The sequence below is a fragment of the Hoplias malabaricus genome, chromosome 6 (genome assembly GCF_029633855.1).
Source record: "Hoplias malabaricus isolate fHopMal1 chromosome 6, fHopMal1.hap1, whole genome shotgun sequence".
NCBI classification, from domain to species: domain Eukaryota; kingdom Metazoa; phylum Chordata; class Actinopteri; order Characiformes; family Erythrinidae; genus Hoplias; species Hoplias malabaricus.
In genome coordinates this window covers 41,861,401-41,876,911 of record NC_089805.1, presented here as the reverse complement: position 1 = coordinate 41,876,911, position 15,511 = coordinate 41,861,401, and the positions used below count along the sequence as shown (strand labels likewise).

The window sequence follows — 15,511 nt, the reverse complement described above, 5'->3', positions numbered from 1 at the left end:
GTGGGTTCGATTCCCGCTCCGGGTGACTGTCTGTGAGGAGTTGGTGTGTTCTCCCCGTGTCCGCGTGGGTTTCCTCCGGGTTCTCCGGTTTACTCCCACAGTTCAAAAACACACATTGCAGGTGGATTGGCGACTCGAAAGTGTCCGTAGGTGTGAGTGTGTGAGTGAATGTGTGTGTGTCTGTGTTGCCCTGTGAAGGACTGGCGTCCCCTCCAGGGTGTATTCCCGCCTTGCGCCCAATGATTCCAGGTAGGCTCTGGACCCCCCGCGACCCTAAATTGGATAAGCGGTTACAGATAATGGATGGATGGATATGTCTTTACAGACACACACAAATATTGGCATAGGACTTACATTCATCAAACACTAGCTGCTGTTCTCTTTTAAAGTTGCATGTCTTTGATGTATTTCTGTGTACAGGAGAGTATAGAGTACAGTTGTATCCTCCAGATTATCAGTCAAGGGACATACTGTACACATACTGCACTGTCAGTAACAAATGTGTTTACAGGAATTAAGGACCTCTATCAAATCTTTAGCACCTGTTTATCACTTAGAAGTGAAAGCTGTTTCTGTTTCTCCATTCATCCCAAGACTCTCACACAGTGTGTTTTAAAACAGATGTCAAGGCTTCTCTCTGACAGACACGGTGCATAATATAACACGAGTAGGATGTACACTGACACAGTAAGACAGACAGGCAGACCGAGAGACAGTCACACAGTAAGCAGAACTAATCCCTGTGTGCTGTAATGGCCTTGTTACTCATTAATCCAGCGAAGTGTAGGAAGCGAAATCATGTTCATGCATTAAAGTTAAACAACAATTACAGAGGGAGGAATCGCTGGCAGCGAAGGTAAAAATAAACTCTTCTGGAACCATACATCACACCCATCACTGTCTCTCATGGGTCATGGGTTGGTACTGAAAGTTTGCTGGGATGAACAATAGCCTTTCTTAGAACTTAGGGTAATAATTATCATAGAGAAGTTCCCTGATATATTAATCTCCCTGTTCCTTCAAGTATTGCGGAAATCCATTTCATTATATTAATGTACAAACTGGATTCCAAAAACTAAACAAACTGTGAATAAAAACTGAATGCAATGATGTGGAGGTGCCAACATCTAATATTTTATTCAGAATAGAACACTGAGAGCGCCATGAGGAGACCAGTTTCTCAAGTTTAGAAATAGGAATGCTCTCCCATTCATGTCTAATACAGGCCTCTAACTGTTCAGTCGTCTTGGGCCTTCTTTGTCGCACCTTTGACACCAAATGTTCTCTATAGGTGAAAGATCTGGACTGCAGGCTGGCCATTTCAGTACCCGGATCCTTCTCCTACATAGCCATGATGTTGTGATTGCTGCAGAAAGTGGTCTGGCATTATCTTGTTGCTGGCACGGTGGATGGTGTTCATTGACAATGCTTTCTGGAAGTATTCCTGAGCCCATTCTGTTATTTCCTTGACAGTGACATTCCTGTTTGAGGTGCAGTGACATTTAAGGGCCCGGAGATCACGAGCATCCAGTAGAGTTTTACGGCCTTGACCCTTACGCACAGCAATTGTTCCAGATTCTCTGAATCTTTTGATGATGTTATGCACGGTTGATGATGATAACTTAAAAGTCTCTGCTATTTTACCCTGGTAACACCATTCTGGTATTGCTGCACTATCTTTCTGCGCAACAATGGTGGAATTGGTGATCCTCTTACCATCTTGGCTTCAGAGAGACACTGACACTCTGAGAAGCTCTTTTTGTACCCAATCATGTTGTCAATTGACCTAATTAGTGTTAATTGGTCTTCCAGCTGTTCGTTATATGCTCAATTTCCTTTTTCCAGCCACTTATTGCTACTTGTCCCAAATTTTTTGGGATTTGTTGACACTGAAATTTTGAATCAACATATTTTTTCTTTAAAATGTTACATTTGCTACATCAACTTTTGATCTGTCATCTATGTCCTATTACGAATAAAATATTGACATTTGCCATCTCCACATTATTGCATTCAGTTTTTATTCACAATTTGTTTAGTGTCCCAACTTTTTTGAAATCCGGTTTGTATAATCAATATTCATTATTCTATTTTACAATTAATACACCAGTTGTGTGATAGAAGCAATCCTTGGTTATTTGTTTGTGTGTGCACCTTTCTTGTATGGAATTATAACTTGTAGTTCAGATTCAATTTTAGAGTCAAGAACCCACGGCGGGTTAATGAGCATAATTCATTAATAATAGTTAATTCTAGCTAATTCTGCTGTATAATATGTAAAGATGGCCTTCTTGTCTAAGCTAAAATTAAGACAGGTAAGGACACTACATATTATTTAATGGCTCTCAAACATGGAGATTAGCAGAATTAATAATTAATTATGATTGACTCTGCTATGTAGTGCTTATGCCACTGCAAAGTGTGCATAACTATTTCCGCTACAAGAGTTAGGACCTTGTTTATACGTCTCATCTGAAGGGTGGTGGTGTTTATTCAGTACAGTGTCCCTGTTACTGCACCCAGGCATTGGGATACACACAGACCACAGGGACAGCGTCCACTGCTGGACCCACAGAACTTTCCTAGGAGGAGGTCTCCGATCCAAGTACAGGCATCAGTGGATCTGCAACTTTATAAAAATAAGAGCTCCACAAAGCTTCTAGGAGAGGGAAATTTTATTTGGGGAATAATCAAACAAACAAGGGGTCCAGGTTATTTACAAAGGAGCAAATTAAAACTTAAAGTTCCAGAAGAACGTGCCAGGCCTCAGCTTCAGGAGCCAGACTGGTATCTTCTTCTCCCTGCTCTCTGCCTCCAGTTTTCTCCGTTCTGTCTCCTTATAAATCCAGAGCTGCTCCTCTCTGAACCTCCTCCTCTTCTCCTTCTCCATCTCCTTAATGATCTTCTCCTCAGCTTCACTTTCTTTCCTCCGTGCCTCATCCCTCTCTATCTGGAGCTTCACCCTCTTTTTCAGTTCCTTCTTCTCCTCCTTCTGCTGCTTTTTCTCCTCCTTCTGCCTTTTCTCCTCCTCCTCCAGCCTTTGTTTCTTTTCCAGCTTCTGTCTCTCGATCCTTTCCTCCTCAGCCCTCAGATTCTGAATGAAGGCCTCTCGGGTCTTCCTCGCTCGCTCCTCGTCCTCCTTAATCTGCCTCTTCTCCGCCTCACGCCTCTGCATCAAAGCTCTCTCCCCCTGTTCATTCAATCTTTCCATCCTCTTCCTCTTCTCCCTCAGCTCCTTCTCCTTTTCCTTCACTCGTTCCTTACACTCTTTGTCCACCTTTTTCTGCTGCTCCTCCAGCTCCTTCATTTTCTGCTTCCTCTTCTTCAGCCTTTCTTTCTTCTCTCTCTCATCATCCTTCAGCTGCTCCTTCATCGCTCGCTTCTGACGCTCCCTCTCCTCATTCCGCCTCCGCTCCGTCTGCATCTGTCTTTCCATCTCCTCTTTCTGGTGCTTCTCCATTATCTCTTTCATGTGCTGCTCCTTCTCCTCCTTCAGTTTTTTCTTCGTCTGCAGCAGACTTTCTGTCACCACTTCATTCACCTTCCTGCGCTCCTCCATCATCACTTTCATCTGCTCTTGCTTCTCTTTCCTCAGCCCCTTCATCTTCTGCTTCAGGTGTTTCCTCTCCTCTTTCACTGTCTTTTTCTGCTGCTTCTTCAGCTCCTTTAGCTCCTTCTTCTTCTGAGATTTCTCTTTCTTCTGCTTCAGGTGTTTCCTCTCCTCTTTCACTGTCTTTTTTTGCTGCTTCTTCAGCTCCTTCAGCTCCTTCTTCTTCCGAGCCTTATCTTTCTTCTTCTCCTAAAAAAGAACAATGACAATACCATCAATGACAAAAACAATTCTTAATCCCTTCACATCTTTCACCCATTGCCCCGACACCTCAGCCCTTCCTCTGTTTCCCCTAGGGATGGGCGGTTCAGTTCTTGTTGTCGCCTTGTGAATCTCCAGCGAGACGGTGATTGTGGAAGTTCTGGAAATCTTCTGAAGGAGAACGAGGCCCTAAATATAACTAAAGTCCAGCAGCTCCTCTGATATCACTGCAGACTGGTGCAGAGCTGCTACAGAGTGGCGCTAGTCGCCTGGGAATGAAGCGCAGCTCTGTTTAATTTGTGTTCTGATGACGTACCAGGGTCTTGAAGGGTCATCCTGTTTCATAGGGGGAGATTTATCCACTGCGCCCTGTAACTCAGCTCCAGGGGGCAAGAGGACACTCAGAAACAAGGGGGAGTGGGGAAAATAAGAAACGGGACTGGGCCTAGTTCTAGCCTCAGGAGTGTGTCACTAATGTGGTGGCGTACACTGGACAAGACATTCACTCACGGCTTTAGTCTGGAGCTTTGTCATCTCTTCAGACTGGTCCCGGGTGTCCACCTCATCCAGGTTTGGAAGCAACTTCCGGTCCAGGTCTGAGAGTTGGAGAGGAGCGGCGATGGAGCTGTCGTTTTCCCTGAAGGAGGAGGAGGATAAACACAGAGCCTTAAAGATGTGTTCATTCATCAGGTCACTTCATGGTTCATAGACACTGTACTTTCTTACTATAGTATGTGTTTTATACAACTATTTACTCAGATATATTCATTATACAGACTGTAGTGATGTAACTGCACTGTACCTCACTACTACATCTGTCTGTCTATCTATCTGTCTCTCTATCTGTCTGTCTGTCTATCTTGACCCTTACTGAACGCTCGCTCTCTCTCCTGTGAGCTCCTCCATCACTGAAGCTGAAGATTCCTCAGCACTGGCCTGCTCTGTGACAGTCTGCAGAAAGACAACACAGCTTCACCCTTCACTTCATTCTGGACATGTCTCTACTGCCTCTACAGACTTTTCTGAGTGAGAACAACTGGACACGTCCTCCACAGGGAGCAAACTTAAACATGGCATTTCCCCCACCATTTACAGCACTGTTTCTACTGATGTGCTGGTTTTACACGCTTCATTCATTCATTCATCATCTCCTCCCTTGTGAAAAGATATAAACCTCAATGGTGCTGAATCTTTATATACTTTTTTGGAGCCACATGTTTTATATCAACAATATACTATCGCTGGGCCACAGTATCTTTTTTTTCATCTTGTGGCCTCAATATATTATTTGTAACCATAATAATTTTTTGGCCTCAATATATTATTTTTACCCTAAATATATTATCTGTAACCTCAGTGTATTATCTTCTCTCTCACCTCCTTCTTTCTCTGCTGCTCCTTCTCCATCCTCAGTTTCTGCTCTGCCTCAATCAGTCTCTCTGTCTCCTCTTTCTTGTCCCTGAAGCGTTTCTCTATCCTCTCTCTCATCATCTTTCTACGCTGCTCCATCCTCTCATTGCTCTGCTCCTCCATTTCTCTTTTCTCCACCTGAAATGAAAACAATCCTGGAGTAAAGCTGACCCTGCTCTTCTCAAGCTACAGTTAAATTAACATAAGTTTAATATAATCAACATGTTTAAAGGTTTTGTAAGGTCTCCACCAATGGGAGACGCATCTGCATGTTCATGATAGGAAATACTTCACACATTACAACCAATGGACCAACTTGAATAAACTCTTTTTTTAACCCTCCTGTTATGTTGGGGGTCAGACTGACGTGTTTTAAAGTTTGAAGGTCTAGGAAAAGTAGTTAAATGTAGTTACTTCTTCTGCTTGCCTTATTTAGTGTAATCAACATATAATATGAAAATGGTTCATCTCACATATTTGCAACCACCCCCTGCATGTTAGAGAGAGATATATGAGGCACTTTTTGTAACTTCGTTTTGACAGGTCATTTGGGTCAATCAGAGCGTGCCACGTCATCAAGCCCCGCCCCCTTTTGGAAGGGAAGTCCCGCCCCCTTGTCCAATCAGAAGCGTGTATTTGACAGGAAGTCCCGCCCTCTCGTCCAATCAGAAGCGTTTATTTGCTCGGAAGTCCCGCCCTGTCATCGACCAATCATAAGCGTGTATTTTCCCGCCCTTGTTCAAAAGTCCCGCCCTCGCTTCGTCCAATCACAAGCGTGTATTTTACCCCCGGATTTCCCGCCCTCCCCTCAACCAATCATAAACGTGTATTTTAACCGTAATTCCCGCCCTTCGCTCTGTTTTATTATAGATATATACGACCCCCACGATGAACCCCTTTATCGCGCGCGCACATACGCGAGCCCCCCACCCCTTTATCGCGCACACACGCGCGCACAGGCTCTGTTTCATCACAGGTGTCAAGTCACGAGCTACGCTTTATCAGGCGCACACTCGCTACCGTAATCGCTAACGATCAACCACCCCACCCCTTTTATCGCGCGCACACACATAAGTGAACCCCCCACCCCTTTTATCGCGCGCACACACATAAGTGAACCCCCCACCACTTTGGAATTACAGGAATCGTCCAACGGTGTCAACCCCCCCATCAAACGGTTATGACACACGCACGTACCCCCACACACACACACATACAGGGTATACATAAGTAAATTTTTAATTTTCTAACTCCAAGTTCTAAATGATTAATGGTGTTTTAGTGATTAAAGATTGTTTTAAAATCGTTCATTTTCTCCCCACGGTCTATGACCCACACCCCAAAACATACTGTTTTCATACGATAAAAAATGACATTTGAAGATGTCTTAACGCTGCCCCTCCTAAACCCTCCTCCTCGCTGTACGTCAGAAAAGTTTACGATAAGTGACTCAGTATATCTAGGAGCTCAAAAATCTACGCATTACACGCTGACATTCAACTTTGGATGATATACTGTTCGGACTGGAACCAAAAGGTAAGAACTGACATTTATAACGTAAAACAAGATTAATTTAAGAATATTACTTTATATTTCATTTTAAAAATGTTATATATTTATTTATTTATTTTATTTTTATTTTTTAGATTAAGAACAAACAAGAACAGACGTGATGGCTAATATTTTACAAGCTCCAAGAAAGTTACCCTCATCTCTTAGCCGTACATCTTCACGGATCTCTGAATCAGACAAGGTTAAAACATTTCAATTAAGAAATGGATTGTACTTGGGATTTAATTTTGATCATGAGAGAGACAGCGTATCATTTTTCAACAGCTCAACAGAGAGTTGTAAAGATGCCACAGAAGTTTTTACGTTACATCGAAACGATTGGGGCAGTTTCACTAACCATTGCTACGAGTTCAACACTAAACTTATGTCTGGTAATTTGTATTCATCGCAACAATTCAAGATCCTCATCAAACCTTGGAATTCAACAAGAGCTGTGACATTGCACACGTTTGCTCTCCAAATCGTAAAGAATGTTAAAGGAACGTGTTTTGTCTGCTTGTCGATGTTATACAGTCACAAAAGAAATGCACCTGATACGGGATTTTCTTCACATCGTGATTCCTGCGTGAAAATAGAATGGGAAGATTGGAAAGAAATATATAAAGAATGGTTTGAAAACATTGAACAATTGTTTGAAGAAAACGAATTGATTAAAAGTCTTCAGAGGTTAAAAATAAGATTAGACGACCATTTTTGAATCTGACGTCAGTTTTCCTTGTAGGGGGTTGTTGGGGGAGGTGCTAAAGTACACACCCAAAACTCTTGAGAGATAAAAACAAGCAACACTCTCTCTCTCTCTCTCAACAAGTCACTCGTGTCTCAGAAAGTGACAACGCAACGTCTGCTGAAAATGGCTCAGGAATATGTCAACCTGTACTATGCTCAAAACTGTGACAACGCCACTTCAGAACTTTTTCAAACTACTGGTGAGGATGGAACTTCAGAATCTTTCAAGGCTCAGGATGACAAGTTTGTGACCCCGTCTATGCTCTCCATCATTCGGGCTTTCACAGCGGACCTCCTTGAGAAGGTGATTCAGAAGGATATGGTTGAAAACTGCAACGGATGCGTCGTTGACCACCCGTCGCAACACCAACATTCATGCCTCTACGATCCGGAAGAATTTTACCTACACATCAACGCTAAAAGGCTTCTCAAGAAACTCTATCGCCCGTGTCTTAAATTTCTCTTAGCGAGAGTATTGCATCTCTGTGGGTACATGCATCTCCCATCTTTAGAAAAATTGTTGGGGTCGTTTGAAACGATTGTGTGCGATTTGCGAAACGAGATGAATATCGCAACTGCTCTAAAAAAGATCAAAGACAAAGCTCCCCCTGTGTACTCAGAACATGTCAATAATGACAATGTAGATTACTGGGGCTACCAAATTCAACATCTCATGGACAATTTCACCTCACCTACTCAATAAAACGTCTGAAATGTGTCGCTAACACCTCTTGTATATCTACATCTTGTATATATATATATATATATATATATATATATATATATATATATTATTATTTTAAAAAGTATGTAACCAATTGTGTGTGATTTTTGAAAACTAATAATAAAATTATTTAATGTATCTTAAACAATGTGTGATTTTTTTGAAAAGTAATAATATAAATTTTATTCATACAGTGTGTTTTGACTCTGCGGTGTCTTGTTTAATTCTTAAACTAAAGTATATTATTTATCTAACACTTTTATTTTAGACCCCCCCCAAGGTTTCTGAATATAAATCAATAAAATATTGAGTTCACACATATTTGACTCATTATTACAAAAATGACGAAGCAGTTAATGAGACACATCTATTACACGCCCTCAGACCCAGGATCTTACGGAGGGGTTGAGAGTTTGCAAAGAGCTATTGTTGAGAAAATTGGTAAACGGGTAAACGATGGTGAACTTAAAACCTGGCTAGCAGAGCAGGATGCATACACTCTGCATAAACCTGTTTCTGTTAAATTTAAGAAAAACAGAGTTTTTGTGAAAAACATGGATGAACAATGGCAAGCCGATTTAGTGGATATGACTAGTTTATCAGAGAATAATGAGAATATGAAATTTATGTTAACTTGTATAGATATTTTATCTAAATATGCTTGGGTACGTGTATTACGGAACAAATCAGGAGCTGAGGTGACAAAAGCTTTTGAGTCTATTCTGATGGATGGGAGAGTTCCTAAAAAACTACAAACTGACCAAGGAAAAGAATTTTTTAACAAAAGCTTTCAAGGATTATTGAACAGATATAATATCGTACATTTTGCAACAGGCACAGGGCAGAAAGCTTCGGTCTGCGAACGTTTTAACAAGACGTTTAAAAATAAAATGTGGAAATATTTCACAGCTGTTAATACGAGAAAATACGTTGATGTGGTACAGGATATGGTCCTTGCTTACAATAATAATTACCACAGCTCTATCAAAATGAAACCTGTTGATGTTAATGAATCAAATTCATTCAAAGCTTTTAAAAACTTGTACGGGTTGATTCCTTCAAGAACCAAGAAACTACGTTTTAAGTTTAAGATCGGGGACATTGTAAAGATTTCTCGTGTGAAAAGACATTTTGAAAAAGGATATGAGCAAAATTATACGAACGAAAATTTCACCGTTTTGGAACAGATACCGAGAGATCCTCCGGTTTACAAGCTGCAAGATATGGATGGTGAAAACATTGACGGGGCATTTTATGAACAGGAGCTACAAAAAATTATAGTCGGAAAAAATAAAACTTATAAAATTGAGAAAATTTTAGATGAAAAAATACAAAAAAGGAGAAAGATGTGTTTAGTTAATTGGGTGGGGTGGCCTGAAAAGTTTAACTCTTGGATCCCTGCAAAGGATGTGATTGACATCAAAGTTTAAAAAGATTTGATAGGAACGCCATGAAAATCATAATCATATAGTCATGGAAGAGACAGGGTTCTACGTGACTCTCCCGAGCAACGCATCCAAAGACATCTATCCTGAAAACAAGATTTCATGTTACACGACCAAATTTGCCAAGCCTATTGAATTGACGGGTGACTGGGAGGTGTCTCTCACTGAAGTACAATATCCTCATTCATGGTACTCGTTGACAGCGTGGGAAAGCATATTTTTTGTTCGATTCGATGACGGAATGAAAAAAGAATTTTACAACTGTCAGATGAGTCCGGGGTATTACAGCAACATAGATGCTCTGGTTCAGGAAATGAATAGATCTATAAAAAAGTTAGGTCTTGAAATAAAAATCCATTATAATATTAATACATACAAAATACGTATGGTAACTGATAAAAGTTATTCGCTGGGGGCTCAAGGTATTCTATCAATTATATTAGGTCTGGAACCAAAGAAAAATCTTACACGTGATGAACCTGAGGCTCGCTATCCGGTAGACGTCCGCGCAGGATTTTACACCCTGTACGTGTATACAGATATTATTCATTATCAAAGGGTAGGGGATAGTTTTGTACCATTGTTGAGATGTGTACATATAACCGGTGAGAACAACGAAATTGTCACAATAACTTACGACAAGCCACACTACGTACCTGTGAGCAAGAGTTTTATAAACGATATAGTTATTGAAATTAAATCAGACCAGAATCAACATATTCCTTTTCTCTACGGAAAATTCATCGCTAAACTTCACTTTAGACCCGCAAAACATTCATTTCGCGTTTGAAAATGACCGGTATAAGCTACACGGACCCCAGAAATCTTATAGAATATTATACAAATCAAGCAGGAAGTGGTCTTCCGGGGTATCAAGGAACACGGACTATGTATGGTTCCGGGTTAGGCGGAATCTTCAAAGCGCTTTTTAGGATGGCTGTGCCTGTTATTAAAAGGGGTATATCTATTGTAAAACCGCATTTTAAAACAGCCGCGCAAGGCATAGTAAGTGACGTCGTGAGCAACATTATTAACAGGAATCAAAAACAGGATGGATCAGGAATTGCTGCGATTGCGCGCAAGAATGTTAAGAGGCCTCCTGGGAGGCGAGTTGTAATTACAGATAAAAAGCGAAAGCTTGCAGAGAGTAAAGGCAGAGTGAAAAAGAACAAACGAAGAGACAACAAGCGTGCTTCGTCCTCCTCCTCCTCTATCAAACGCAGAAGATTGAACATTTTCTAACACAATGGCTTTCTTACACAGTCTTTCAACTGAATGCACCAAATCTGAGCTAGACATTTTTACGTTACCTTACACTCAAACAAGTATTGAAAAATATACTTATGTCGAAATACCGCCACTTTCCGCCTTGACTGATAACGGACCCTTGGAGTTTTACGTAGCAGGAAATGGAGAAGACTACCTGGACTTGAACAACACCTTTTTACATCTAAGATGTAAGATTACAAATCCTGACGGGTCAAATATTGCTAACGATGCCAAGGTCGGAATGATTAACTATCCCATAGCATCTCTATTTTCACAAGTAGATGTTATGCTTGGGGATCGCCTCATCAGTCAATCAAGCAATACTTACCCATACAGATCAATAATGGAGTGTATCATGAATTATGGAGCAGACGCCTTGCAAACGCAATTTTCAACCGGGTTGTTTTATAAAGATACAGCCGGTCAGATGGATGTAACCGACCCTCAAGGTCGTAATAATGGATTAAAAAACAGGGCTCTTTTTAGCTCAGAAAGTAAAACCTTTGATTTGATCGGACACATCCATTCTGATATATTTTTTCAAGATAAACTTTTACTAAACGGAGTTGATTTAAAAATTAAAATGGTTCGAAGTAAAGAGGAATTTTGTCTAATGAAAGAAGGACCGAGGGATTACAATCTCAAATTACTCTCAGCATCACTGTTTGTGAAAAAATAACAGTTTCTCCAGCTGTGAAACTGGGTCATGCGCAGGCGTTACTTAACGCTACAGCTAAATATCCGTTAGAGAGGGTCTCTATGAAAACCTTCAGTCTACCCGCAGGCAGTCGTATCTGTACCCAAGAGAACCTGTTCCTCGGACCCCTTCCTAAAACATTAATTTTCGGAATGGTCGATAATGACGCTTTCAGCGGTGCATACAATAAAAATCCGTTTAATTTTAAACATTACGATACAGAGTTTATAGCTCTGTATGTAGATGGGACACAACACCCTGCAAAGCCATTCCAGCCGGATTTTCAAAACGGGAATGTGGTCCGTGAGTTTCATTCCTTAATTTTAGCTTCAGGAAAACAACTTAAAGATCAGGGGTTGTCTATAAACAGACAAGACTACACCCAAGGTTACACTCTGGTCGCATTCAACCTGACACCCGATGATGACTGTGGGCAGCATCTATCTTTAATAAAGTCGGGTAATATGAGACTGGAACTCAGATTTCGAAACCCTCTTCCGAGGACTGTGAACCTAATTGTGTATGCCAGTTTTGATTCAATTTTGGAAATCAATAGTCGTCGAAACGTTCTCGTAGATTATCAATAACCATGGATACCGAAGAACTTAGAGTTGATGAGAAGTTGTCCGTCTCTAAGAAAAGTCTTTTACGGTGTTTTTGCTAGTGATGAGTTACCCGAGAACAGATTGACGCAGTTTCCTGCTTTGTTCATCGTAAATACCGACCCGAGCCACATGCCAGGGGGGTCACTGGCTGGCTTTATATATAATCAATGAAACCACAGGATATTTTTTCGATTCATACGGAAATCGACCAAATTCCCCCATCTTTCCTGAATCTATTTATTATTTTTTAAAAAGGAACTGTCTGGAAATAATACATAACTCTAAACAAGTGCAGAGGTTCGAATCTGTTTGTTGCGGACAACATTGTGTATTCTTTTTATATCATAAAGCTAAAGGTTATACTTTAAATGAAATTATGTCTATGTATAGTGATGATTTAAAAAGAAATGATGATATGGTTGTAGCTTTTGTTAAAAAAATGTACCCTAGAAAAAATAACACACACGTTAAGAATTGTATTCAATGTGTTAACTCTGGTGAAAGATTTACATTGTATTTGAAATAAAATAATAACGATGACGCATGTAAAATCATTGAAATTGCATTTTATTTAAATAAAGATAAACATTACATGATTAATTGTTACAAAGATTCATCATTTATGAAATAAATATACAATATGAATAATTAAAAAATCAACCAGTTTGAAGCGGTAAATCTAGGAGATTTAAAAGCAGGTTCAAGATTAGAGGAATCATAACTTGTAGGGGAGGAAGCAGGGGGAGAATACAACGTTTTGGATTTTTTAACATCAGATATTTTTCGTCTAACCTCTTCATTAGGAATGGTTGAAAATGGAATGTTTAAGTTAGCGACAGTTTGTAACAGTTCACCCCAGCCTAACGGTCTCCGGTCATCAGATACTTTTTGAGGAGCTGTGAGATTTTTAATCAAATCCAACATGTGTGATCCTTTTACTGTTTGACCATTGAAAATAAATTCACCTTCATCATTCCATGAAGCTACATCATCAGACTTTAATATTTTCTCCATGATGTAAGAAGCATTTTTTCTGGTTCTGACTGGAACATTTGCTATAACCTCTTTAATAATTTCATCTTTGGTTGTTTGTAAATCCTCCGTCAAAGGTTTATTTTCAGTCGCCTCCGTCGACGGCTTATTTTCAGTAGGTAGGGAAAGGGTTATTTGAGACGTTTCCTCTTCCCCCTGTTTGACGATGTTTAAAAATCGTTGCAAGGCTGATGCATAAAGTTTAGCCTTTTCATAAGGAATCAAATCAGATCTGTTCAATATATGACGCATCACATCGTCTATATCATTTTCCACCATTTTTCTAACAGTTTCTTTTCCACTCGTCATGTTTTTAAGTTTATCTAATTGGTGTTGAGGCACCAAATACATCTTATCAGCGGTTTCCATGTTATCTCTGACCAGATGTTATTAAACTGCTGATGAAGGGGACTGCGACACTTAATAAAGGGAGAAGAAATCCTCCGGATTGGTTAACAGATTTTCTTTTAGTCTCCACAGATGTTCTTTTATTAGCAAATAGTTTAATTAATTTTTTCTGTCTTTTAAACTGATGATATTGACGAGACGTTAAAGGTATGTTTCCTCTCAATAGATTTAGGGCTAATTCGCAGATGGCTAATATGAGATCTGAGGAAGCTTTACGTAATATAACCTTCCTTTCTCCAGGGGTAGCATGAAATAGAGATGTCAACATCTGAAAATTTCTCTTTAAACGCGCAGACATTTTTCAATACTTTACAAACTTTTTCTTTGGAATATACACTGCAGGATTCTCCCACGCAAACAATCCTGACCTGAGACGAAGTTCATCTAGCGTTGATGCTTTTAAATCTACAAATAAATACCCATAAGGTCTAGCAGTTGCTTCTTGGTAACATTCTAAAAAGTATTTGTTGTTTCCCGGATACATTTGACGTGCCAGTATGCTTATCTGTAGTTTATCTCTAGGATTTTTAAAAAGCACCATATAGTTGGTGTTTAGGTTGATGGTTCTGCTACTTTTTCCCTGAAAAAACAGATTTTGAACCAAATAGATGACGCTCAGGTTTCTGTGGTGTGTATATTTTGTAAAAGCCTTCTCTACCTCCTCGTTCTTGCTAGCTGTTTCCATCAGATCATCGATTACCAATAAATTTGTTTTGTGCGGTGGAAAGAGTTCATCATCACACAAAGAGTCGGGTATTCCTTGAACAAAACGTATGTTTATTTTGTTCAGCAGTTCATCATAGAGAGGTTGCCAGCACATATAACACCATACAATTTGATCTGGGGTTTTTGACATGGAATCCTTACAATTTTCCAACAACATTTTGATAAAAAAAGATTTTCCACTATTGCTTGGACCACACACTATACAAGAAAAAGGAAGCTGAAGTCTAGAATCAAATCCCCTTGGATTCATCATTTTTAGTTAGTTATTTAATATCCGTATGGTAATGTTGTGAAATCGGGTAAGAGAACACGTTTATCGTACACAACTCTGAACCTTTTCATCAGTGATTTGTTTTTTAAGTGAAAGCCTCTTTTATCTCTCACAATTTGATTGTGGGTAGTCATAATTTCAGCGTTAGAATTAGGATTTTTCACATGTTCATTAACCAGTTCTGTCAAGGATTTCAAGTTAACAATTTCACCATTGGTGTAGTTTAAAGTAATACCCTTAACTTTCATCGTAGTCTTCCCTTTGAGAGTGCGGTAACCATAGGTTTTCGGACCCCCACTGACAAATTCTACTATTTGATCACCTGTGTCCAATTCGCTCGTAAGGCCTCCTAAGTAATCACTTAGAGGAGGCATCCAGTCACCTTCTTTACTTTTGAAAATGACGCTGTCAGTATCCGTGTATAAGCATCTCTGCTGTAGTTGATCTATCACATTGTATAATTCAAGTCTAGCATAGGCTGTGGTGAAAATACCTATAAATACATTAGCGTTACCCGGTTTGAGACATCTATCGTCTGCGTAACGCCACTGCACCAATGCCACCTCCTGATTCAGAAAAGAGAAATGACTTACGTTATACATATCCGAGAATATGAATTGTAAAAACTCACTAGGGTCTTTGATCAGTGTAGTGTTTGTCCTGTCTGTTCTCTGACACATTTTTCCCCATAAAGAATTCAAAGCCAGTTTAGCCACAGATCTCTGCGCAGGATTAACTTCAATGCGTGATTGTTCTAGTTTGATCCCTTCATTCTCCTCATACTTTTGAATGTACTCTTTTTTATCGGCCTCATT

The 15,511-nt window shown here is 39.9% G+C and overlaps 1 protein-coding gene across 1 annotated transcript; it reads right to left on the bottom strand.

The window, feature by feature from the left end:
* Positions 1 to 2,731: 2,731 nt before the first annotated feature.
* On the bottom strand, positions 2,732 to 5,344 carry LOC136700215 (golgin subfamily A member 6-like protein 24). The gene is made up of 4 exons (XM_066675497.1): positions 5,189 to 5,344; positions 4,683 to 4,762; positions 4,322 to 4,448; positions 2,732 to 3,799 (listed from the first exon to the last, which is right to left on the bottom strand). The coding sequence occupies exons 1-4, from the start codon at positions 5,342 to 5,344 to the stop codon at positions 2,732 to 2,734; spliced, it is 1,431 nt and encodes a 476-aa protein (XP_066531594.1).
* Between the last annotated feature and the right edge of the window lie 10,167 nt (positions 5,345 to 15,511).